At 44.7% G+C, this 27,582-nt stretch overlaps 2 protein-coding genes across 3 annotated transcripts in view; both read left to right on the plus strand.

The window, feature by feature from the left end:
- Window positions 1–14,807, plus strand: part of LOC129857597 (ubiquitin carboxyl-terminal hydrolase MINDY-3-like) — a 50,357-nt gene extending 35,550 nt beyond the window's left edge. The window contains exons 12-16 of one of the 2 annotated variants that reach the window (XM_055926027.1): window positions 1,860–1,935; window positions 12,772–12,859; window positions 13,095–13,160; window positions 13,646–13,717; window positions 13,811–14,807. In XM_055926027.1, the coding sequence (XP_055782002.1) occupies window positions 1,860–1,935; window positions 12,772–12,859; window positions 13,095–13,160; window positions 13,646–13,717; window positions 13,811–13,960 (452 nt within the window). In that variant the 3' untranslated portion in view covers window positions 13,961–14,807. The remainder of the gene's footprint in view (window positions 1–1,859; window positions 1,936–12,771; window positions 12,860–13,094; window positions 13,161–13,645; window positions 13,718–13,810) is intronic. The other variant, XM_055926028.1, reaches the window with a different exon arrangement.
- Window positions 14,808–17,063: 2,256 nt separating this feature from the next.
- Window positions 17,064–27,582, plus strand: part of LOC129857599 (integrin alpha-8-like) — a 62,112-nt gene continuing 51,593 nt past the window's right edge. Inside the window, exons 1-5 of the mRNA XM_055926029.1 lie at window positions 17,064–17,534; window positions 18,409–18,557; window positions 20,271–20,371; window positions 20,495–20,618; window positions 24,669–24,730. Of these exons, the coding sequence (XP_055782004.1) occupies window positions 17,347–17,534; window positions 18,409–18,557; window positions 20,271–20,371; window positions 20,495–20,618; window positions 24,669–24,730 (624 nt within the window). The 5' untranslated portion in view covers window positions 17,064–17,346. The remainder of the gene's footprint in view (window positions 17,535–18,408; window positions 18,558–20,270; window positions 20,372–20,494; window positions 20,619–24,668; window positions 24,731–27,582) is intronic.

The following is a 27,582-nucleotide window of genomic DNA, read 5'->3' on the forward strand; positions in this document are numbered from 1 at the left end:
GCTTTGTAGTCTGTAATAGTTTGCAAGCCCTGACACATCCGACGAGCGTCAGAGCCGGTGTAGTACAATTCGATCTTAGTCCTGTATTGATGCTTCGCCTGTTTGATGGTTTGTCGGAGGGCATAGCAGGATTTCTCATAAGCTTCCAGGTTAGAGTCCCGCTCCATGAAAGCGGCAGCTCTAGCCTTTACCTCAGTGCGGATGTTGCCTGTAATTCAAGGTTTCTGGTTGGGGTATGTACGTACGGTCACTGTGGGGACGACGTCATCGATGCACTTATTGATAAAGCCAATGACTGATGTGGTGTACTCCTCAATGCCATCGGAACATATTCCAGTCTGTGCTAGCAAAACAGTCCTGTAGTTTAGCATCTGCTTCATCTGACTGCTTTAATATTTGCTTGTAAGCAAGAATCAGGAGGATAGAATTATGGTCAGATTTGCCAAATGGAGGGCGAAGGAGAGCTTTGTATGCGTCTCTGTGCGTGGAGTAAAGGTGGTTGAGTTTTTTAAATATATTTTTTTACCCCCGCTGGTTGCACATTTAATACGCTGACGAATCCGTTTTAACACATTTCTAAGTTCCCCTGTATTAAAGTCCCCGGCTACTAGGAGCGCCGCCTCTGGGTAAGCATGTTCTTGTTTGCTTATGGCGGAATACAGCTCATTCAATGCTGTCTTAGTGCCAGCCTTAGTCTGTGGTGGTATGTAGACAGCTGTGAAAAATACAGATAAACTCTCTAGGTAGATAGTGTGGTCTACAGCTTATCATGAGATACTGTACCTCAGGCGAGCAATAGCTCGAAACTTCCTTAGATATCGTGCACCAGCTGTTATTTACAAAAATACATAGTCTGCTGCCCCTTGTCTTACCAGACACCGCTGTTCTATCCTGCCGGGACATTGTATAACCAGCCCCAACTGTATGTTGAGAGTGTCGTCGTGCAGCCATGACTCCATGAAGCATAAGGTATTACAGTTTTGAATGTCCAATAGGTAGTTTAGTCTTCCGCGTAGGTCATATATTTTATTCTCCAAAGATTGCACGTTTGCAAGCAAAATGGAAAGAAGTGAAGGTTTATTCGATCGCCTATGAATTCTCAGATGGCAGCCTGCCCTCTGGCCCCTTTTTCTGTTCCCGAGAAAGCCCTATATCATTCGTGTCGGGCTCGTCAGACTCGTTAAAGGGAAAAAAGGATTCTGCTTGTCCGTGGTGAGTAATCACAGTCCTGATGTCCAGAAGTTATTTTCGGTCAAAAGAGATGGTAGCGGCCACATTAAATAAAAAAATAAGTTACAAACAACACAAATAAACTAACAAAAAAACACAATGGGTTGGGGACATTTAAAATGTCAACTTTCTTCTCCAGTGCCATTGCGCACACACACACACACACACACACACACACACACACACACACACACACACACACACACACACCCAATCATATGTTAGTGTTTTAAGACAGGTAGGACACGTACATATGGACACACGTGGTAGTGTTTAAAGCTGGTCCTCTCAGGTAGAGAAGTCATAGCTGAGGAATGTAGGTCAGACAGAGGAGAGAACAAGGCTGGCTTTTGTGTGTGTGTTGCATGTGTACATATGTGTTTGTGTGTGATTCGTTTCCTCAGTTATCTCAATGTAAACTGTGTGTGTTCGGTGTGAGGGAAAGTGAAGGCCTGTCCTGTCTCAGTGCCACTGGACCTTGCTGATAATGGCGCACCCTTCCCATCCCACCTCTTTGATCATGACTCCCAGAAAACAAACACACAGAATTGCTGTGAAATCTGAGGCCTGTCTCCTAGCTGTGTTTGGACAAAAATTATCTGATAAATATTCTCTTTCTCTCCCTCCAGATAACGGCTTTATTCCAGACTCTCTGTTGGAGGAGGTGATGAAGGCACTAGACCTCGTCTCAGAACCTGAATACTAGTAAGTGTGTGTGCTCTTGTCCAGCACCAGCTCCAGCTGCCTCAGCTAATGTTTTACTGCTGCTGGGTAAAAAGCAGAGAACACCGACAGAACCAGAGAGCGAGAACACTAAACGTACAGAGGATGCGAGAAAGAGGGGAGGATGGAGGGGGGCATTAAACTACGAGCAGGGAGACAAAGGAAATAATTGAATGTGCTGCTTCAAACAAGGTTTAGAGTGAGGAATAGTTCAATTCAAAGGGCTTTATTGGCATGGGAAACATGTTTACATATCCAAAGCAAGTGGAATAGATAATAAACAGAAGTGAAATTAACATTGGCAGTAGAATGGCCTTACTGATGAGCTCATTGACTTTCAACGTGGTACCATCATAGGATGCCACCTTTCCAACAAGTCAGTTTGTACAATTTCTACCCTGTTAGAGCTGCCCTGGTCAACTAAGTGCTGTTATTGTGAAGTAGAAATGTCTAGGAGCAACAACGGATCAGCCTCGGAGTGGTAGGCCACACAAGCTCACAGAACGGGGCTGCCAATTGCTGAAGCGCACAGCGTGTAAAAATCATCTGTCCTCGGTTGCAACACTCACTGAGTTCCAAACTGCCTTGAAGCAACGTCAGCACAAGAACTGTTCGTGGGGAGCTTCATGAAATGGGTTTCCATGGCCGAGCAGCCATACACAAGCGTACGATCACCATGCGCAATGCCAAGCATCGGCTGGAGTGGTGTAAAGCTCGCTGCCATTGGACTCTGGAGCAGTGGAAATGCTTTTTCTGGAGTGTTGAATCACGCTTCACCATCTTGCAGTCCGACGGACGATTCTGGGTTTGGCGGATACCAGGAGAACGCTACCTGCCCCAAAACATAGTGCCAACTGTAGTTTGGTGGAGGAGGAATAATGGTCTGGGATTGTTTTTCATGGTTTGGGCTAGGCCCCTTAGTTCCGGTGAAGGGAATCTTAATGCTACAGCATACAATGACATTCTAGATGATTCTGTGCTTCCAACTTTGTGGCAACAGTATGGAGGAAGACCCTTTCATGTTTCAGCATGACAATGCCCCCATGAACAAAGATACAGATGGTTAGTCGATCGGTGTGGAAGAACTTGATTGGCCTGCACAGAGCTCTGTCCTCAACTTCATCAAACAATTTTGGGATGAATTGGAACGCCAACTGCGAGCCAGGCCTAATCGCCCAACATCAGTGCCCGACCTCACTAATGCGCTTGTGGCTGAATGGATGTAAGTCCCCGCAGTAATGTTCCAGTAATGTTTTTTAGTGGAAAGCCTTCCCCAGAAGAGTGTAGGCTGTTATAGCAGCAAAGGGAGGACCAACTCCATATTAATGCCCATGATTTTGGAATGAGATGTTCGACCTGCAGGTGTCCACATACTTTGAGTTATGTAGTTTGTATTTACAATGGTGTTTCTGCTTCACTGGTTGCCCTTTTCTTGTGACAACGGGTCACAAATATTGCTGCTGTGATGGCACACTGTGGTATTTCCCCGAATAGATGTGGGAGTTATCAAAATTGATTAGCTTTCAAATTCTTTGTGGGCCTGCGTAATCTGAAGGGAATATATGTCTCTAATATGGTCATACATTTGTCAGGAGAACCGAACAGTTATTTTAAAAGCATGAGAACCGGTTAATCTAGTCCCACAACAAAATGCTTATGCAAAGCCCTCCAGTGTCTGCCTGGAAGCTGAGAAACTTTGCCCTGCCCTCCTTTCGGCAAATCTCACCATGACTCCATTTTGTGCTCCCATCCTATAGGCAGAAACTAAAACAGGAAACGCCAATGCTCAGGTCTATCCAAAACTGGTCTGACCAATCGGATTCCACACTTCAAGATTGCTTCGATCACGTGGACTGGGATATGTTCCGGGTAGCCTCAGACAATAACATTGACGTATACACTGACTCGGTGAGCAAGTTTATCAGCTAGTACATCAGAGATCTTGTACCCACTGTGACTATTAAAACCTTCCCTAACCAGAAACCGTGGATTGATGGCAGCATTTCGCGCAAAACCTGAAAGCGCAAACCACCGCTTTTAATCATGGCAAGGCGACTGGAAACATGACCAAATACAAACAGTGTAGCTATTCCCTCTGCAAAGCAATCAAACAAGCAAAGCGTCAGTATAGAGACAAAGTAGAGTCGCAATTCAACGGCTCAAACACGAGAGGTATGTGGCAGGGTCTACAGTCAATCACGGATTACAAAAAGAAAACCAGCCCCATCACGGACATTGACGTCTTGCTTTCAGACAAACTAAACAACTTCTTTGCTCGCTTTGAAGACAATACAGTGACACTGATACGGCCAGCTACCTAAGCCTGTGGGCTCTCCTTCTCTGTGGCCAACATGAGTAAAACATTTAAACGTGTTACTCCTCGCAAGGCTGCCGGCCCCTCTAGCCGTGTCCTCAGTGCATGTGCAGACCAGCTTGCTAATGTGTTTACGGACATATTCAATCAATCCCTATCCCAGTCTGCTGTCCCCACATGCTTCAAGATGGCCACTATTGTTCCTGTACCCAAGAAGGCAAAGGTAACTGAACTAAATGACTATCGCCCCGTAGCACTCACTTCTGTCATCAGGAAGTGCTTTGAGAAGGACTTCCGGCGCCGAACAGGATGGCTGCCTCGCTTCGCGTTCCTTGGAAAATATGCAGTATTTTGTTTTTCTATGTGTTATTTCTTACATTGGTACCCCGGGTGATCTTAAGTTTCATTACATACAGCCGGGAGGAACTACTGAATATACGATTAACGTCAACTAACCACCCTTCCTACCAGGAATATGACTTTCCCGAAACGGATCCAGTGTCTTGCCTTCCACCCAATACAATGGACCTGATCCCAGCCGGCGAAACTACACGACGCCGAAAAAGGGGCAAACGTAGCGGTCTCCTGGTCAGGCTTCGGAGACGAGCACATCGCGCTCCACTCCCTAGCATACTACTCGCCAATGTCCAGTCTCTTGAGAATAAGGTCGATGAAATCCGAGCACGGGTAACATTCGAGAGAGACATCAGGGATTGCAACGTGCTCTGCTTCACGGAAACATGGCTAACTGAAAAGACGCTAACGGAGTCGGTGCAGCCAGCTGGTTTCTTCACGCATCGCGCAGACAGAAACATACATCTTTCTGGTAAGAAGAGGGGCGGGGGGGTATGCCTCATGATTAACGAGACGTGGTGTGACCATCATAACAACACTCAGGAACTAAAGTCATTCTGTTCACCTGATCTAGAACTCCTCACAATCAAATGTAGACCGCATTATCTACCAAGGGAATTCACTTCGGTCATAATCACAGCCGTATATATTCCCCCCAAGCAGACACATCGATGGCCCTGAACGAACTCTATCTGACTCTCTGTAAACTGGAAACCACACACCCTGAGGCTGCATTCATCGTAGCTGGGGATTTTAACAAGGCTAATCTAAAAACAAAACTCCCTAAATTCTATCAGCACATCGATTGTCCGACCAGGGCTGGCAGAACTCTGGACCATTGTTATACTAACTTCCGCGACGCATATAAGGCCCTCCCCCGCCCTCCTTTCGGAAAAGCTGACCACGACTCCATTTTGTTGATTCCAGCCTACAAACAGAAATTAAAACTACAAGCTCCCGCGCTCAGGTCTGTTCAATGCTGGTCCGACCAATCTGAATCCACGCTTCAAGACTGCTTTGATCACGCGGATTGGAATATGTTCCGCACGGCGTCCAACAACAACAATGATGAATATGCAGATTCGGTGAGCGAGTTCATTAGGAAGTGCATTGACGATGTCGTACCCAGAGCAACGATTAAAACATTCCCAAACCAGAAACCGTGGATTAACGGCAGCATTCGCGTGAAACTGAAAGCGCGAACCACTGCTTTTAACCAGGGCAAGGTGACCGGAAACATGACCGAATACACACAGTGTAGCTATTCTCTCCGCAAGGCTATCAAACAGGCTAAGTCCCAGTACAGAGACAAAATTGAATCGCAATTCAACAGCTCAGACACAAGGGGTATGTGGCAGGGTCTACAGTCTATCACGGACTACAAAAAGAAAAGCAGCCCCGTCGCGGATCAGGATGTCTTGCTCCCAGACAGGCTAAATACCTTTTTTGCCCGCTTTGAGGATAATACATTGCCACTGTCACGGCCCACTACCAAAACCTGCGGGCTCTCCTTCACTGCAGCCGAGGTGAGTAAAATATTTAAACGTGTTAACCCTCGCAAGGCTGCAGGCCCAGACGGCATTCCCAGCCGCGTCCTCAGAGCATGCGCAGACCAGCTGGCTGGTGTGTTTACGGACATATTCAATCAATCCTTAGCCCAGTCTGCTGTTCCCACATGCTTCAAGAGGGCCACCATTGTTCCTGTTCCCAAGAAAGCTAAGGTAACTGAGCTAAACGACTACCGCCCCGTAGCACTCACTTCCGTCATCATGAAGTGCTTTGAGAGACTAGTCAAGGACCATATCACCTCCACCCTACCGGACACCCTAGACCCACTCCAATTTGCTTACCGACCCAATAGGTCCACAGACGACGCAATCGCAACCACACTGCACACTGCCCTAACCCATCTGGACAAGAGGAATACCTATGTGAGAATGCTGTTCATCGACTACAGCTCAGCATTTAACACCATAGTACCCTCCAAACTCGTCATCAAGCTCGAGACCCTGGGCCTCGACCCCGCCCTGTGCAACTGGGTCCTGGACTTCCTGACGGGCCGCCCCCAGGTGGTGAGGGTAGGTAACAACATCTCCACCCCGCTGATCCTCAACACTGGGGCCCCACAAGGGTGCGTTCTGAGCCCTCTCCTGTACTCCCTGTTCACCCACGACTGCGTGGCCATGCACGCCTCCAACTCAATCATCAAGTTTGCGGACGACACTACAGTGGTAGGCTTGATTACCAACAACGACGAGACGGCCTACAGGGAGGAGGTGAGGGCCCTCGGAGTGTGGTGTCAGGAAAATAACCTCACACTCAACGTCAACAAAACAAAGGAGATGATTGTGGACTTCAGGAAACAGCAGAGGGAGCTCCCCCCTATCCACATCGACGGGTCAGTAGTGGAGAAGGTGGAAAGTTTTAAGTTCCTCGGTGTACACATCACGGACAAACTGAATTGGTCCACCCACACAGACAGCGTTGTGAAGAAGGCGCAGCAGCGCCTCTTCAACATCAGGAGGCTGAAGAAATTCGGCTTGTCACCAAAAGCACTCACAAACTTCTACAGATGCACAATCGAGAGCATCCTGTCGGGCTGTATCACCGCCTGGTACGGCAACTGCTCCGCACACAACCGTAAGGCTCTCCAGAGGGTAGTGAGGTCGGCAGAACGCATCACCCGGGGCAAACTACCTGCCCTCCAGGACACCTACACCACCCGATGTCACAGGAAGGCCATAAAGATCATCAAGGACAACAACCACCCAAGCCACTACCTGTTCACCCCGCTATCATCCAGAAGGCGAGGTCAGTACAGGTGCATCCAAGCAGGGACCGAGAGACTGAAAAACAGCTTCTATCTCTTGGCCATCAAACTGTTAAACATCCACCACTAACATTTAGCGGCCGCTGCCAACAAACTGACTCAGCTCCAGCCACCTTAAAAATGGGAATTGATGGAAATTATGTAAAAATGTACCACCAGCCACTTTAAACAATGCCACCTAATATAATGTTTACATACCCTACATTACACATCTCTTATGTATATGTATATACTGTACTCTATATCATCTACTGCATCTTGCCATCTTTATGTAATACATGTACCACTAGCCACTTTAAACTATGCCACTTTATGTTTACATACCCTACAGTACTCATCTCATAGGTATATACCGTACTCTATACCATCTACTGCACCTTGCCTATGCCGTCTGTACCATCACTCATTCATATATCTTTATGTACATATTAGTAGTTGCGGAATTGTTAGGTTAGATTACTTGTTGTTATTACTGCATTGTCGGAACCAGAAGCACAAGCATTTCGCTACACTCGCATTAACATCTGCTAACCATGTGTATGTGACTAATAAATTTGATTTGATTTGATTTTTGAGAGACTAGTCGAGGATCATATCACCTCCACCCTACCTGATACCCTAGACCCACTCCAATTTGCTTACCACCCCAATAGGTCCACAGACAACGCAATCACACAGCCCTATCCCATCTGGACAAGAGGAATACCTATGTAGGAATGCTGTTCATTGACGACAGCTCAGCATTTAACACCATAGTACCCTCAACTCGTCATTAAGCTTGATACCCTGGCTCTCGACCCCGCTCAGTGAAACTGGGTCCTGGACTTTGACGGGCCGGTAGGAAACAACATCTCCACCCCGCTGATCCTCAACACTGGGGCCCCACGAGTGCTTTCTCAGCCCTCCTGTACTCCCTGTTCACCCATGACTGCGTGGCCATGCACGCCTCCAACTCAGACGACACTACAGTGGTAGGCTTGATTACCAACAACGACGAGACGGCCTATAGGGAGGAGGTGAGGGCCATCGGAGTGTGGTGTCAGAAAAATAACCTCTCACTCAACGTCAACAAAACAAAGGAGATGATTGTGGACTTCAAGAAACAGCAGAGGGAACACCCCTCCATCCACATCGACGGGACAGTAGTGAAGGTGGCAAGTCTTAAGTTCCTCTGCCTACAAATCACGGAGAAACTGAAATGGTCCACCCACACAGTGTGGTGAAGGAGGCTGAAGAAATTTGGCTTGTCACCTAAAACACTCACAAACTTTTACAGATGCACAATCGAGAGCATCCTGTCGGGCTGTATCACCGCCTGGTACGATAACTGCACCACCCTCAATTGCAAGGCTCTCCAAAGGGTAGTGCGGTCTGCACAACGCATCGCCGGGGGCAAAATACCTGCCCTCCAGGACATCTACAGCACCCGATGTCACAGGAAGGCCAAAAAGATCAAGGACAACAAACACCCGAACCACTGTCTGTTCACCCCGCTATCATCCAGAAGGCGAGGTCAATACAGGTGCATCAAAGCTGGGACCAAGAGACTGAAAAACAGCTTCTATCTCAAGGCCATCAGACTGTTAAACAGCCATCACTAACATAGAGAGGCTACTGCCAACATAGTGACTCAAATCTCTGGCCACTTTAAGAAATGGATTTAATAAAGGTATCACTAGTCACTTTAAATAACGCCACTTTAATAATGCTTACATATTCTACATTACTCATCTCATATGTATATACTGTATTCTATACTATCTATTGCATCTTTTGCCCTTGCCGCCCGGCCATCGCCCATCCGTATATTTATATATACATATTCTTATATATTCATTCCTTTACATGTGTGAATTTGTTAAATATTACTGCACTGTCGAAACTAGAAGCATAAGCATATCGCTACACACACATTAGCATCTGCTAACCATGTGTATGTGACCAATAACATTTTATTTGATAAGGCGACCTGCCCCTTCCCCTCTGAAGCAATAGGCTACTGACTGTAGCCTACTTACGTTACATTGGAGCTTGATAAGCATAATATAGACCTAGTTATCCCGTTTCACTTTAGATTTATTAACTACAAAATTGTAAGACGTGTTTTTAAATTCTGGCGCCGCTCTCCACACACAAGCTTAGCTAAATTAGCTAACACAAGCTTGTTAGCTAGCTAGCTGACAGGACATTCGAAGTTCCGCCATAGAAGATGCTCCTCCTATGTATAATTCTGTGGAACTAATTAATATAATGCATGTCATAGCACAAGATGCCCAGCGCTTCAAGCCTTATCCCCTCTCTCGTTCTCCCCGGCCGCAAAATTTGTTGCATCTTGCGCCGTAGGCTTCACTTTTCAGCCCATCGCACACGTAAACAACTAGCTTGCCTGCTCTATCCGCACTGATTGGTATAGTAATTTAATGATCGAAATGTAAAAAAAAAAAAATAATAACGATATAAACCAGTAACGTTACCTTTTTGTTGTTGAACCCGGTTCAGAACTTTTTCCTGCCTTTTCGGGACAGTGGAATTAAATGAAGAAAAGAGTGGTTCTGTTCAAAACAATTGGATAATGATTTCAGTTCCAAACCCTGCTGACAACTAGACCTTATGGGACACTATTTTTGGTCTTACTGAGTTTGACTGTCAGGTAGGTTTGGTAAGATATACCAAGGTATTTGTAAAAAGCCACGCGATGGTTTTTCACTACTGTCAATACCGTTGAAACTTTCTTTGAAGTTCTTTTATACATTTGAATATTTGTAGCGACTTTTTGAGTAAATACCTGCGGTCAATTTGTGCGATACGTCAGGGGATAAAGATTGCGTTCATTTCACCCGTCAAAAAAAATGTCATTGTAAAGCTAACCTGTAGTCCCCAGTCACGTGGTGTTTGTTTACCAACACACAACGACGAGAGACCGGAACTTTGTGAATCACTCACTGTTGTGCAGTACGTGCCTGGTGATCTAGTTACAATATGGAATCCACTACTAAATGTTTGCCAACTAGATATCTTATAACTATTAAGTTAACTATCTAAAATGTGCTAAATGCTCTGTTGTGCATTTAGTTAACTAATTTAGTAGCTATCTAGCTATGTGGTTTGTTTCTTCCAAAATCAAGCTTTTCTTGGTTACAGCACATAATTCCCTCCTGGATCAAAAAAAAAATCGTGAGGTAACCTGTGAGTAGAATTTGAGTTAGTTTAGCTTAATGAGCTGGGATGTCTGTCCTGCAAATAGTTTAGGTCAGAGACTGTATCAAATGTTTGCACTGCGCTCGTTAGCATTTAGTTAGCATTCTCTATGGGATTTTACATGTACTTGTTAGCATTGCTAACCTCCAGATTGCAGTGGAGTTTGAAAATGGCGGCCCTTGTGTTCAGTGCCGGTATTACTGAATATCCCAGGATATCACAAGGTTGGTATGACAATCTGGATACCTCCCAAGCACTCTGCCAGGGTCCAGGTCTGACAGATTCTGTGCAGAAGATCTAGGTGCTGCTGTAGGCTCTCTTTTGTTGGGGACAAAAGCACCAGAAGCAAACAATAGACTTTTGAATTCAGATTCCAGTAGGGTGAGGCCGGGTGCTGCAGACTGTTCTTCAGATTCCCTTGTCAATTCGTTGATGTATACACTGAGTGTACAAAACATTTAGAAAACCTGCCTAATCTTGAGTTGCAATTTGTCGGTCAATGGACTCTACAAGGTGTCGAAGCGTTCCACAGGCCCATGTTGACTCCAATGCTTCTCACAGTTGTCAAGTTGCCTGGATGTCCTTTGGGTGGTGGACCATTCTTGATACACACGGGAAACTGTTGAGTATGAAAACTCCAGCAGCGTTGCAGCTCTTGACACAAACCGGTATGCCTGGCACCTATTGCCATACCTCATTCAAAGGAACTTAAATATTCTGTCTTGCCCATTCACATTCTGAATGGCACACATACACAATCCATGTCTGACTTGTCTCGAGGCTTAAAAATCATTTTTTAACCTTTCTCCCTTTCATCTATACTGATTTGAAGTGGATGTAACAAGTGTCATCAATAAGGGATTATAGCTTTCACCTGGCCAGTCTGATATGGAAAGAGCATAATGGTTTATACACTCAGTGTATGTTGGAGGGTGGGGCTCAAGCTGCATCCCTGTCGCACCCCACAGCCATAAGGAAAGAAATCTGTGTTTTTTTTGGCCATTTTAACCGCACACTTGTTTGTGTACATGGATTTTATGTTGTATGTTTTTTTTGTGTTTTTATTTACCTCAACACCGCTTTCTATCAATTTATATAGCAGACCCTCATGACAAATTGAGTCTCAAGCTTTTTTGAAATCAACAAAGCATGATTATACTTTGCTTTTGTTTTGTTTGTCAATTAGGATGTGTAGGGTGAATACCTGGTCTGTCGGGTGGTAACTTGGTAAAAAGCCAATTGGATATTTGCTCAGGATGTTGTTTTCACTGAGGAAATGTAGGAGTCTGCTGTTAATGACAATGCAGAGGATTATTTCTCTGACTGCAACATCAGATGATACACATACCCACACACAGTCTTAACTGGGTTATCAGCCTCTGTGTCTGGGCATGTAACACTCCTCTTATTTCTGCCTTAAAAGGGAAATGTTTCTCTGTTTTATCACTGTGGAATAAGAATAATATTACTGCTCTAACACACAGGAATGTCTAGTGGTATATTTAGTATCGCACGCACACACACACACACACACCAGAACTCCTCATCAGACGAGGTTACCGTACATTTCTCCAGTGTTCGCTTTCTTACACATAATCTTTTACACAGAACATGACACATTTATACCTCAGACAGCCCTTACACTACCACCCCCTCTCTCCTCACCCCCTCCATCCTCAGCTCCACCCTTGCTCCTCACCTCTACCCCTTCCTTCTCCACCCCTTCGGCCTCCCTCCTCACCTGCACCCGTTCGCCCCTCACCTGCACCCCTCCCTCTTCACTTCCACCCCTCCCTCTTCACTTCCACCTTCCCTCACCACTCCTTCCTCACCTCACCCTCCACCCTCACCTTCCACTAGCTCTCTCCCAATGTCCCTTCTTACTACCCCCTTTCTCTCCTCCTTCTCTCCCTCCGTCGGACACAAGTTTTATCATTGCTTTAAAACGGGGCCGATTTAGGTTTTCTGAAGAATTGGAGGCATGTCTCATTGCTATACTTAGACTATAAGACAATGTTGAAATGTCTGACAAACGTAACTCTTTCCTCTCTTCCTCCCTCTTTCTCTTCCTCCCTCTCTATTCTTCCCTCTTTCTCTTTTCTCTCCCTCGCTCCCTCTCCAGTGTGAGTCTGATGAAGAGTAAGTTGGATCCAGAGGGCTTGGGGATCGTGCTGCTGGCTCCGTTCCTCCTGGAGTTCTTCCCTGATCAGGTAACTGAAGAGGAGCTGAGATACTTCAAAGCTGCAGCAATATCCATAAAACATGCTGAGAAGACCGATTTTAAACAAGAATATCTTTGCTGTATGCGTGTACGTACATGAGCGCTTCTGTTTTGTTAGTGGTTTGTGGCTGACGATAGATATGAATTTGTTGAGTCAAATCTTTTACAGCAATGCACTGGTGGCCAAAATATTTAAATATATATTTACACAAACCCCTGTTCAGACAGGGACTCTGTGGCAGGGAAGCATGGCTGAAGAGTGGGAGAGCGAGAGGCAAAGAGAAAGAAAGGTGGGGAGAGGGATGTGGGGACAGAGAGAGAGAGAGAGGAGCGGGAAGTGTGTTAAAGTGATCAGGGCTTCAGGGACTCACCAGAGGAATGGCCCTCGGCCACAAAGAAATTATACTGCCATTAGCTAACTGGACACACACACACACACACACACACACACAGACTGAGGTTATGGTTTCACATAAACATACTCACACAGTCTATTAGCATTCTGGAACGTCCCAACAAAGTGTTTGGCTCTGTGTCGCTATTGACTGGTTTCTAATCTAGGCTGTTCTGTGGGATTGGGGTTAGAGTTTCACAAATGCATGTACGCACACGCACACACACACGTATGTGGGTTTGGGGTTATGTATAGTGTTTCAGGCTAAAGTATGCTGAATTGTCTGTGGGTTCCCATACACACACCTTCCAGAGCAGAGTTATCGACACGCATCCCAGAGATGACTCCATGATTGTTAACTGGTGTATATTGTGTTTTCAGGATACTGGAATCCCAGACTCCTTCCCTGTCTACCACTACAATGGCCTGAAACAGTCCAACCACAACGAGAGGGTAAGATATACACACACACCTCTAAAACAGCCTGAAACTGTCACACCACTATGATAATGTAAGGTGTTGGTGTGTGTTGTCTCTCTTTGTCAGGTGGAGTATGTGCAGGGTACAGCCCTGGTCCTGGGCTTTGAGGACCCCATGGTGAGGACAGATGACACTCCAGTGAAGCGCTGCCTCCAGACCAAGTGGCCCTACATAGAACTGCTGTGGAATACTGAACGCTCCCCTTCACTTAACTAACTCACTGCTAGGGTGGTAGAGGACCGACTGATCTCCACAGGAAGGAAGGCCACAAAGACTGAGACACACAGTACATGTACATTGCTGCACACACTCACACAGAGAAATTTGCTCACTGTCCTGGGCAGGACACAAACACACAGAACATATATGCCACTACACACACACTTGACATACAGACACACTTGTTTACTGTTAATGCTGTTGTGTTTTACATGACTAAATTAAGTCACAGGATGTTTTTGGTTTGTTGTAAAAAGCTGAATGAATTATTATTGTCACCCTGTAGATGACTCTGTTTTATACTCTGGGATATATGCACTTAATACGAACTACATATAAAGGAAACAGCTGACCTCGTTGGATGTAAACCTGTAACTGACTGACTGGAACTATGCTTCTGTAACACCCAGCTTTCTGACTGTTAAAGAGATAAACAACCAAAGCTTTCCGCAAGACACATATGCGTGCGCACACACACACACACTCATATTCTAACTACAGCTGAGTTAGTTTGACCTCTTAATACTGAGGCAGGGTATCCCTGACCCAGATTAGGTTACTGCATTATCTCCATTGAAATAGTCCGGGAGCAGCCTAAATCTGGGGCTGGGAAAGTAGCCTCAATGGTTTTCACAGGAGATTACGCGCACACACACCCTGGTGTTTACAGCATAAAGGGACCAATCACAGCAGAGACATTCCTCCTGTTTAGTTGTTTGACCTGGAAGTAGAACCTTTGGCTGGTTTTACACGTTGCGCAACTTCTCTCTTCACACCAACACAGGAAGTGATATGGTATTTATTGTCACACACCCCCCAAACGAATAAACAATTTTTTTCTTCACTTCTCGTGTGTGGGCTTGTTTGACGTTGCCGGCGATTGCAGACTGATTAATCTACACATCACCTTGCATCATAGTCTCGCCTAACCATCCGTCTACTTGCATAAATAACTACTCATTATTGTTTGTAGATCAGTCAGTCAAAATTGACCTACAATTCATCATGGATTTGGACAGAATGCTCTCGAACATGGCCTGTATGTATGTGTGTACATGTGTGTCAGTCTCAGTATGGTGAATGTGTGTTATTGGAAAGGGGATATCTCTGTGTTTATTGGATGAGACTGGGAGAGAGAGGAGAAAACAATAACAGATGGTTGAACTGTTGAGTGCACACTGAAACTAAAACAAATTAGAATGCTTTTACCTGGTGAGGGACCATCATAAAACAGGCATGTGGCACACCAGAGAGAGGAGCACTACTCTTGTTCTAGTCCTCTGTGTGTGTGTGTACAAGCGCATGTGTATCCTCGCCAGGTAATGAAGTTTCTAAGAACTGAAATCCTGTTGAATGTCTGAAGTCTCTCTTTCATTCTGTTCATCTTGGATTTACATGAAAGCAGTTGAGAAAGAGCAGTCCACCTATCAACATTGTTCAAAAGGGCAGTTTTAAGAGTGCTGTTCACGTGTGTGTGTGTACGCTAAGTTAAACTGTCCTTCACCTCTAAATGCCTGCACACAGCAAGCAGAAACATGCTCACACTGTTAGCATATGTGCTCTATGAGAATGGCAGGTACACAGGCATTGTAATTCTGTCTGTTGGTCACCATGTGCGTGTGTGAGACCATATGCTGGTCTGTAATGTAATGAGCCACTATGGTTCCATCTGTCTCTGGAGTTCAACACTGTATTTCTGATCAATTTGATGTTATTTTAATGGACAAAAAAAAAATGGAGAGAGAGCTACGGACAGCAAGAGGAGTACAGAGAGACATAAGGAAAGAGAGGGAGGGGTAAAGAAGGAAGAGGGCATGCGAGGGGAGGGGTTAAGGAGAGTTGGGGAAATTTGTCTGAATTCTCCATCTGGTAGGTCAAGGTTGCTCACTGTGACTCCCTCTCATCACCATGCAGCCTTAGATTATGTAACACGCACACTCTGACACACACAACATACACAACCCCACCTGGTTCATATCACTTGTCGGAAAATATGAAGTGGTTTGCAGTAACATCCTAACTACACACGCACACACTAACATAGAAACACATACATTTCAGCCTGAGTACTTCATTTTTGTCAACAGCTAAATAAATTGTTACTAAGGTCATCGCAGATCAGATGTTTGGGCAATGTGGTCCACATGAGTCATGTTTCTCTAACACAAATGGACATAAAGCATCTCTTAATATGTTCCTCATAACAGCTGAGAAAGAGCAGTACTCCACTGCAGTCATAGTTTTACAGCTCACTGTGACTTTATGAGACTTTCAGTCTCTTGACGACAATGAAACACTCTGAAGTTTCAATTTAATTAAAACTGATGCTGATTAGGAGCAGACTGAGTTAACGCAGGAACACACACACACACTGGAGGAGTGATGTGGGCGTAGTGGTATGGTCTGCTTTGATAAGACGACACCTCAGATCTACTGTACAGGATGTAGGCTATGCAGGCAAGATGTCTACAACACACACACAAGTTGTGTCTGGATCAGAATAGGCTACGAATGTATTTATAGCTTCACTTTTGGGAGAGGACTCGCGCAGGACAGGGGAATGGTAACGCGTGCCGTGAAAACCCATCACACACACATTGGCCTACACACACAAACACATTTAGACACACACCCACAAACCCGTCTTTAGTTTTAGTCCGCAGGCTGGCGTGTTTAACTTTAGATCTCAGTAATAATTACGCAAGATAATTACCGGTGATTATTCTTTAATGGAAGGAAACGCACCTAATTAAACCGGCGCGGTCAGAATAAACGGTTTAATAATAAAACACCGCGAAACCCGAGATCTGTAATATCAGGCTTAAATCAGTATCACCACGCTGACTGAGGTCGTGTCATATTATAGGGCTATTGTGCGTGCGTGTGAGTGAGCGAGAAAGAGAGAGAGATAATTAATACATCCACTTTATAGTATTATTGCTTCTCGATCAAAACCTACGAATGGAGAAAATTGCTTTTTTCCCTCCATATAAAACGATAGCTTTATGATGCAGCCATTTGGCGCGCGTTCTGATGTGGTCCGGGTACGGTCTTGAAGTGGGTCGAAGTGTTGTGCAACGGGGGCGTGCACAGAATAGAAGCGCGCTGCCGCAGCGACAGGAGAGTCTGGCTGCAGGCTGCAGAGGAGTTTAGAGTGTGTGTGGGTGAGAGCATCAAGAGAGCTGACCCAGCGGAGAGTGTGTGTGAGTGCCTAGTGTGGGAGACAGAGGCGAGAGCAGAACGCACGGGCATGCACAACTTGGGATAACTCACCTGGCTGGACAGAAACATCTCTCTCCCTCCATTTCGCCTATCATCTCTCTCCTTGCTAACGGATTCGAGCGGTGTGATAGACTACTGGTCTGGCTGCGGGGAAGGTGTTAATGTGTGCCTATAGGATGTGTGCATTTGGTGGGATGTTGTGTCGCGTGGTGTCGGTGCTATGGCTTGTCCTTTCGGTTGTCTCAGGCTTCAACCTGCATGCGGAGCGCCCTGCGGTGTACCGAGGACCAGAGGGGAGCTACTTTGGTTACTCGGTGGACTTCTACCGACCGACCCCCGAAAGCAGCACGTGAGTGACAACAGTCCGAGACCACAACTATCAGTTTAAAACATTGCATTTTTTATGTTATTCATTTCAATTTCGAACAGCCTACAAAGGTCTGCGGGTTCATGTTGGGTTAATATGAATTAAGTCTGGATTCCCAGGAAAAACATGCCCGAACAGAGAGATGGGTTCATTCTCCTAATAAAATAGTAGAATAGAATATCATTATTTCAACAGGAAATTCGTCTCGCAAGTGAACACAAATACAGTAACAAATGTCTCAGAATAGTAGGCTTTTGTGAGTTTTCCAAGCCCACCAAGACTGCAGGAAACAATATGTCATAATGCTAGTAGCCTACTGTACTTGTGCTTTCTGTGCTGACTCTGTGATGAGCGCTGGGATTTGTAAAGGAACTGAGAACTGTTTTATTACCAAGATGCTCCTATCATGTTTCTTGTTGTTTCAGCTCCTTAGTTTTATGCACTGGATAAGAGCTTCCGCTAAATAACTAAAATATTAATGTGTCTTTCCCAATGAATATGTTTAATACTCTCTCTCACACACTCTCTCTCTCTCTCTCTCTCTCTCTCTCTGTCTCTCTGTCTCTCTCTCTCTCTGTCTCTCTCTCTCTGTCTCTCTCTCTCTGTGTCTCTCTCTCTCTCTGTCTCTCTCTCTCTGTCTCTCTCTCTGTCTCTCTCTCTGTCTCTCTCTCTCTGTCTCTCTCTCTCTGTCTCTCTCTCTCTCTCTCTCTCTCTCTCTCTCTCTCTCTCTCTCTCTCTCTCTCTCTCTCTGAGTGTGTGTGTGTCTCTGTGTGTTAAAGACCATTTCTTTCTCTTAAGTTTTGTGTGTGAACATTCAGTTAGTGGGATTATATCTGTCATGACTGTGTCCCTGCAGGTTGAGTGTGTTGGTGGGAGCACCCAAGGCCAACACATCCCAGCCAGGCATCATAGAGGGAGGAGCTGTCTACTACTGTCCCTATCCCCCAAACCCTGACCCCACCAAGCAACCCTACAGCTGTACACAGATACCCTTCGACAACGCCAGTGAGTGTGTGTGTGTGTGTGTGCTAGCTTTGCTTTGCTCTCACAAAGTACATGAGTGAGCATGAAGGGGTTAACTCCTGCCCATGTGGTTGGCTTCAGGTTTCAGGAGCACAGAAGAACTGTACATGTGTGTTTTGTGTTCTTGTTAGAAGTGTAATTTCACCCGATGCACTTACATGCATCCGGACAAATAACAGAACACAAGAGAGCGCCCTCACCACTAGTGTGTGTGTGTGTGTGATGATCCACATGGTCTTTGTCAGCTGGAGTGTGTATGAAGAGGGCCATAGAAAAATAACTACTATTAATTTCTATGAGAAAGATATGTTGGTGGGTGGTGGCTGAATGCATCTGTCTGTCTGGTGTTCTAGAATTCTGATCCTGTCACCTCTGTTTCTTTACTGAAAAACTACTTCCTGTTGTACTAACTGGTCTATTCTGATAGGATGGGCAATCCATTTCATAGAGATTAATAACTCCTCTACTGTTCTCTCTCTCTCTCTCTCTCTCTCTCTCTCTCTCTCTCTCTCTCTCTCTCTCTCTCTCTCTCTCTCTCTCTCTCTCTCTCTCTCTCTCTCTCTCTCTCTCTCTCTCTCTCAATTATCCTGGGGGAGGGGTAAAGTGTGAGTGTGTAAGAAGCGGTCAGCGGGCTAGGGGGGCTAAACTGTGAGCACATGGGAATTCATTCTCCCTCTGAGACTGTGAGACTGGAGGGGATAAGAGGGGGGAAGGAGGGGATGTCTGCTTTTTATTAGATCTTCGTGTGTGTGTGTGTGTGTGTGTGTGTGTGTGTGTGTGTGTGTGTGTGTGTGTGTGTGTGTGTGTGTGTGTGTGTGTGTGTGTGTGATGTGCGTGGATATGGCAAAGGTTACTGTAGCCTCATTAATACAGGTACAAACCAGCGACATGAGAGACACACACACCCACGCATATAATCTATCATCACACACACACACACACATAGAGCCATACAGGGGGAAGGAGAGAGAGATTGAAGGAATTAAGCAAATTACACTAGAGAGGGTGCATTATGGCGATCAGTGGCATGGCTGTGGTGCGCCTGGCCTGGATGCAGTCAAAGGGAAGAGACCAAGCCACTTACTGGGTTAAGGGTTAGGAACAGTGTGCAGGTGTGCATGAGGTCATTCTAATGACAAAACATGACACAAGACATATGGGGATAGATCACTCAAATTTCATAATTAGCTCATCTCTTTCTTACCTTGTCGTCTAGTATGGGCCGGGAGAAACTGCAGTCTTCAGTGTGTGTGTGTGTAGGTTGCTGGTGTTTTATGAGGCGTAGAGACTCCGTCTCTCTAAACAGGCCCAGCTGGCCTTCAATAACACAGGAAAGGATCTGCACTGGAGCAGGCTAACACACACACACACACACACACACACACACACACACACACACACACACACACACACACACACACACACACACACAGTCATGCACATTTACAGCATGACAATGGACATTAAAGATCAAGGTGTATTTCTAGAAACTTCAATGGAAACATCATTAAAAAAAAGTTAGTGATGTCCATGTTACTTTAGTTAGCTTCCAAATCTGGGCCTTCCATGGTGTATAGGCAGGCATGACCCATGTTGTATAGAGACTAGACCTATTAGGGCTGGGCCAGGTTGATTGATGCCACAATAAAACTCTCTCCCTCTTTCCCTCCTCCCTCCCTCCATCTCTCTCTATAGATAACAGGATGATTAAGGTTAATGGCACCAGGGAGCCTCTGGAGTTCAAGTCTCACCAGTGGTTTGGAGCCTCAGTTAGAACTCACAAAGGCAAAGTGGTGGTGAGGAATGATATTCTGTCTAACCCTAACCCGTCATAGATGTAAACCATCAGTGCTATGACTAACTAATACACTTTGAACCAGTCATATACATGTAATGTGTGTGTGTGTTTGTGTGTCTAGGCCTGTGCTCCTCTCTACCACTGGCGTACTGTGAAGGTGAACGGTGAGAAGGACCCGGTAGGAACCTGCTATGTTGCCGTGCAGAACTTCAGTGCCTACGCAGAATACTCACCCTGTAGGACCAGTGAGTTCACACACACACACACACACACACACATACACACATACGCACTTGTGATGGGGGGGGGGGGGGTCTATGCTATTATATTGATACTTTGACTCCAAAAAATGTTTTTTGATGCTAGGTAGCGCTAGCTAGTTGGCTGTACCTGTGTCAAAACTCATCCTCATATTCTTCATCCTTTAGCTTGTCAACAGTCTTCTTTTTAAATAGTGAGCTAACATGGTTTCAGCATTTTTATTTCCATGGCTGATTAAAACAAATTTCCCTTGTCTCTCTGCGGCAGACATACAGTATGGTGAGCAATATATTTGGAACATCAAATTGCAATAAAATCACAGTAGCGAACCGCAATAAATATAGAATCATGACCTATATCTATCCTACCCTGCCTTTCTAAGGTCTTCGAAAGCCAAGTCAACAAACAGATTACCGACCATTTCGAATCCCACCATACCTTCTCCACTATGCAATCTGGTTTCAGAGCTGGCCATGGGTGCACCTCAGCCACGCTCAAGGTCATAAACGATATCTTAACCGCCATCGATAGGAAACAATACTGTGCAGCCGTATTCATTGACCTGGCCAAGGCTTTTGACTCTGTCAATCACCACATCCTCATCGGCAGACTCGACAGCCTTGGTTTCTCTAATGATTGCCTCGCCTGGTTCACCAACTACTTCTCTGATCGAGTTCAGTGTGTCAAATCGGAGGGTCTGTTGTCCGGGCCTCTGGCAGTCTCTATGGGGGTGCCACAGGGTTCAATTCTTGGACCGACTCTCTTCTCTGTATACATCAATGATGTCGCTCTTGCTGCTGGTGATTCTCTGATCCATCTCTAAGCAGACGACACTATTCTGTATACTTCTGGCCCTTCTTTTGACACTGTGTTAACAACCCTCCAGGCGAGCTTCAATGCCATACAACTCTCCTTCCGTGGCCTCCATTTGCTCTTAAATACAAGTCAAACTAAATGCATGCTCTTCAACCGATCGCTGCCTGCACCTGCCCGCCTGTCCAACATCACTACTCTGGACGGCTCTGACTTAGAATATGTGGACAACTACAAATACCTAGGTGTCTGGTTAGACTGTAAACTCTCCTTCCAGACTCACATCAAACATCTCCAATCCAAAGTTAAATCTAGAATTGGCTTCCTATTCAGCAAAAAAGCATCCTTCACTCATGCTGCCAAACATACCCTTGTAAAACTGACCATCCTACCAATCCTCGACTTCGGTGATGTCATTTACAAAATAGCCTCCAAAACCCTACTCAATAAATTGGATGCAGTCTATCACAGTGCCATCCGTTTTGTCACCAAAGCCCCATATACTACCCACCACTGCGACCTGTACACTCTCGTTGGCTGGCCCTCGCTTCATACTCGTCGTCAAACCCACTGGCTCCAGGTCATCTACAAGACCCTGCTAGGTAAAGTCCCCCCTTATCTCAGCTCGCTGGTCACCATAGCAGCACCTACCTGTAGCACGCGCTCCAGCAGGTATATCTCTCTGGTCACCCCCAAAACCAATTCTTCCTTTGGCCGCCTCTCCTTCCAGTTCTCTGCTGCCAATGACTGGAACGAACTACAAAAATCTCTGAACCTTGAAACACTTATCTCCCTCACTAGCTTTAAGCACCAGCTGTCAGAGCAGCTCATAGATTACTGCACCTGTACATAGCCCATCTATAATTTAGCCCAAACAACTACCTCTTTACCTACTGTATTTATTTATTTTTTTATTTTGCTCCTTTGCACCCCATTATTTCTATCTCTACTTTTTTCTATCTCTACTATCTCTACTTTTTTTACTTTTTTTTACTTGCTATATTGTATTTACTTCGCCACCATGGCCTTTTTATATTTTTATTTATTTATATATATATTTTGTTTGCCTTCACCTCCCTTATCTCACCTCACTTGCTCATATTGTATATAGACTTATTTTTCACTGTATTATTGACTGTATGTTTGTTTTACTCCATGTGTAACTATGTGTTGTTGTATGTGTCGAACTGCTTTGCTTTATCTTGGCCAGGTCGCAATTGTAAATGAGAACGTGTTCTCAATTTGCCTACCTGGTTAAATAAAGGTGAAATAAAATAAATAAATGAGAAACCCTGGCAATTCCTAGCCCTAATACACACACCAAAATTGCAAGACAACATTGTCTTGTAGTAAAAGATGCTAGACGCTCAGTACTCAGATATACTGTCTGTGGCTGGAGGCCAATACACTAACAGGCTACAGTCAAAACCATTGAAAAGCATGATAAGAAGCTAAGGTCCCTATCAGGTTGCCATTCGTAAACACCCACTGGAACACACAACTGGGCTTGGGCAGTATACCGTATACTGGAGTATTTGAAAAAAGCCACGGGATGGTTTTTCAATACTGTCAAAACAAAAGTTTTTCAATTAATTTGAATATTTGTAGCATCTTTTTAAGTTTTTACCTGCAGTCAACATGTGCAATACCTTAGGAGATAAAGCAGATTGCGTTCTTCATTTTAACCTGTCACAATATTTTAGATGAAGCTTACAGTAGTTCCCCAGAACAGTTGAGCCAGTCACGTGTTTGTTTGTTAATAGCACCACGGGGAAAGCGAACTGATGAGTCCTTAACTTTCTATATCTGTCGGCGAGTCTCTGTTGTGCAGCGCACATGAGGTGATGACGTTACACTTGTATGCAAATCACTGCTAAATAATGTCTTTCTGCCAGAAGTCAAAGAGCTCCGGATGAGTTATCTGTATAGCTGCCATTTTTCCCTGTGCTTCTACCAATGTTTTTTTTCTCCCCCGTTCATCTCCCCATCACTCCGTGTACACATGCTGCTCTTCTTTTAGAAAAGTACGCATCACAACTTTGTTCATTTGCACAACATCTCTTGTTTACTTTTGCTTGGAAACGTCCACACTCACCGGAAATGGCGTTCGGCAGCTACTTGCTATGCTTGTATTACTTTATGAGCTGTATTTGCCTGTCTGCAATTCGTTTATGTTCGTTTTCGCTCGTTAGCATTTAGCTATGTAATTTCGCTATTAGTTTGTGCAAATTATATTAGCATTCTGGTAATAGAGGCCCAATGGGCTTTTCTTGCAGTTTTAGCCCCCCCCCTTGTGTGCTATGCCGGTAATACCGTAAATCCTGGTATGAGAGAAGGAAGGTATGACAATATGAAAATTTGAATACCGTCCAACCTAATGCACAACTCTTATCATTGACTCTCTACACAAACATCCTGACACACACACACACACACACACACACACACACACACACACACACACACACACACACACACACACACACACACACATCTGGTGTTTTAGTGATTCTGGAGGTTATTTAATTAAGGGTTTGTTTTATGTTGACAGTGAGATTCAACAACATCGACATCAAACAACTTAAAAGGAAAACATAAAACATTTTACTCTACTGGACAGTTTTTATTGAGATCAACGTGATGGTTCCAAGGGGGTTGGACGCACAATGCTACTGTACAAACCCAGCACACATACACATATATACACACACGTATGCGCACACACACACACACACACTCAGTCTCTGTAATGTTTCCAACCCAGTGTGTGTGTTTCAACCTTTCTCTCTGGGAGCTTCTTGTTTAGATTTTAATGTGGATTTATGACCTCCGAGCTTACGCACTCCAGCTAACGTGTGTGTGTGTGTGTGTGTGTGTGTGTGTGTGTGTGTGTGTGTGTGTGTGTGTGTGTGTGTGTGTGTGTGTGTGTGTGTGTGTGTGTGTGTGTGTGTGCGTGCGAGTTACGACTCATTTCACCTCTCCTCGGGGTGCCTCTGGAACACGGGGAATGATTAATTATCAGCCAGGTTTATACACACACACACACACCCTGCACTCTGATTTCTTCCACATAGAGTTTGGACATATGGAATAGTGAAGAGGTAAAGTTCGAGCTACTTGGAGGTTCAGGGTCAGACTTTGTGGAACACTTCAACTAATAACAACTCACCACAGGAGGGTTGAAACGATGATCTGATATGGTGTGTGATTGTGTTTGTCAGATGATCCAGACCCAGAGGGACAGGGTTTCTGCCAGGCCGGGTTCAGTGTGGACTTCACCAAGGTAACAACCATCACTACCCACGTGACGTCCTCATCACCGCCCGTGTCATGACATCCTCATCACCGCCCATGTCATGACATCCTCATCACTGTCCATGTCATGACATCCTCATCACTGTCCATGTCATGACATCCTCATCACTGTCCATGTCATGACATCCTCATCACTGTCCATGTCATGACATCCTCATCACTGTCCATGTCATGACAATCCTCAATACAGAGAGAACCCCTTAGTTATTTTCTAGCACACAATCACAGCCGAGTCAACATATTCCGAGGCGTGTGTGTAAAAATACATGTTTGTCATAACAGCCTCCCTCCTCATCCTCACTTTCTGTCTGACTCCTCTCAGGACTATAGAGAGACACACAATAATGGTTAGAGGGGAGAGAGCTAGGAGGCATGCAACTTGGTCCGTTTAAATCACAGAGGGCCTTGCTCATGGGAACATCTGAACCCTCTCTGCTCAATGTACCCTCTTGTACAGGAAGCTGTCATTTTCAACAGGAAGTACACATGGATGACTGAAGACAGTGTACACACACACAGAAACAAACAGACACACACACATTGTCTTTTATGATTGTTTCTTCTATGTTTATCAATCAGTGTGTATACAGGTAAATCAGGACGAGCTTGGCCAGTTAAAGGTCCAATGGAGCCATTTTTATCTGAATATTACATTTTTTTACTTACTGTAATTGTTTCCGATTAAAAGGGTAAAAATAAACAAAAATAGCTTCTTAGCAAAGAGCAATTTCAAAAGCAAGAATTTTGCTATAACTGTCTGGGAGTGGTCTGAGTGGAGAGGGGAAACTGAAAATGAGATGTTATTGGCACTGTTTTGGAACTGACTTTCTCATTGGTCTATTAACTAATGTACTACCTGGTGATGACACCAGGCAGGCCAAAACTACATCCCAACAAAATATGCTGACATTTCAGGTGGTCTTTTCAAACAACTCTTACACTAAAAGGGCATTATCATAATGTGGAAATTATATATAAAACACAGAAAAATCATGTTTCTGACTGCACTGGGCCTTTAAAGTGCATTGAATTTGGTTTGACACAGGCAGATTAAGTATTGTGACTTATATGATCCTGTGGGGTCATGATCAGGGCTCTCGGCCCGACTCAGATGTATATACAGTTGAAGTTGGAAGTTTACATATACTTTGGTTGGTGTCATTAAAACTCGTTTTTCAACCACTCCACAAATTTCTTGTTAACAAACTATAGTTTTGGCAAGTCGGTTAGGACATCTACTTTGTGCATGACACAAGTAATTTTTCCAACAATTGTTAACAGAATGATTATTTAACTTAACTCACTGTATCACAATTCCAGTGGGTCAGCAGTTTACATACACTCAGTTGACTGTGACTTTAAACAACTTGGAACATTTCAGAAAATTCTGTCATGGCTTTAGAAGCTTTTGATAGGCTAATTGACAATTTTAGTCAATTGGAGGTGTACCTGTGGATGTATTTCAAGTGCCTCTTTGCGTGACATCATGGGAAAATCAAAAGAAATCAGCCAAGACCTCAGAAAAAAATTTGTACACCTCCACAAGTCTGGTTCATCCTTGGGAGCAATTTCCAAATGCCTGAAGGTACCACGTTCATCTGTACAAACAATAGTACGCAAGTATAAACACCATGGGACCACGCAGCCGTCATCCGCTCAGGAAGGAGACGTGTTCTGTCTCCTAGAGATTGACGTACTTTGGTGCGAAAAGTGCAAATCAATCCAAGAACAACAGCAACGGACCTTGTGAAGATGCTGGAGGAAACCGGTACAAAAGTATCTATATCCACAGTAAAATGAGTCCTATATTGACATAACCTGAAAGGCCGCTCAGCAAGGAAGAAGCCACTGCTCCAGAACCACCATAAAAAAGCCAGACTACGGTTTACAACTGCACATGGGGACAAAGATCGTACTTTTTGGAGAAATATCCTCTGGTCTGATGAAACAAAAATAGAACTGTTTGGCCATAATGACCATCGTTATGTTTGGAGGAAAAAGGGGGAGGCTTGCAAGCCGAAGAATACCATCCCAACCGTGAAGCACGGGGGTGGCAGCATCATGTTGTGGGGGTGCTTTGCTGCAGGAGGGACTGGTGCACTTCATAAAATAGATGGCATCATGAGAATGGAAAATTATGTGGATATATTGAAGCAACATCTCAAGACATCAGTCAGGAAGTTAAAGCTTGGTCGCAAATGGGTCTTCCAAATGGACAATGACCCCAAGCATACTTCCAAAGTTGTGGCAAAATGGCTGAAGGACAACAAAGTCAAGGTATTGGAGTGGCCATCACAAAGTCCTTACCTCAAACCTATAGAAAATAAGTGGGCATAACTGAAAAAGCGTGTTTGAGCAAGGAGGCCTACAAACCTGACTCAGATACACCAGCTCTGTCAGGAGGAATGGGCCAAAATTCACCCAACTTATTGTGGAAGGCTACCCAAAACATTTGACCCAAGTTAAATAATTTAAAGGCAATGCTACCAAATACTAATTGAGTGTATGTAAACTTCTGACCCACTGGGAATGTGATGAAAGAAATAAAAGCTGAAATAAGTCATTCTCTCTACTATTTTTCTGACATTTCACATTCTTAAAATAAAGTGGTCATCCTAACTGACCAAAGACAGCAACTTTTTACTAGGATTAAATGTCAGGAATTGTGAAAAACTGAGTTTAAATGTATTTGGCTAAGGTGTACGTAAACTTCCAACTTCAACTGTACATTGCATTAAGAAAGTATTCAGGCCCCTTCCCCTTTTCCACATTTTGTTACGTTACAGTCTTATTCTAAAATGGATTACATTACATTTTTTC

The sequence above is a fragment of the Salvelinus fontinalis genome, chromosome 6 (genome assembly GCF_029448725.1).
Source record: "Salvelinus fontinalis isolate EN_2023a chromosome 6, ASM2944872v1, whole genome shotgun sequence".
In the NCBI taxonomy this organism is placed as follows: Eukaryota; Metazoa; Chordata; class Actinopteri; order Salmoniformes; family Salmonidae; genus Salvelinus; species Salvelinus fontinalis.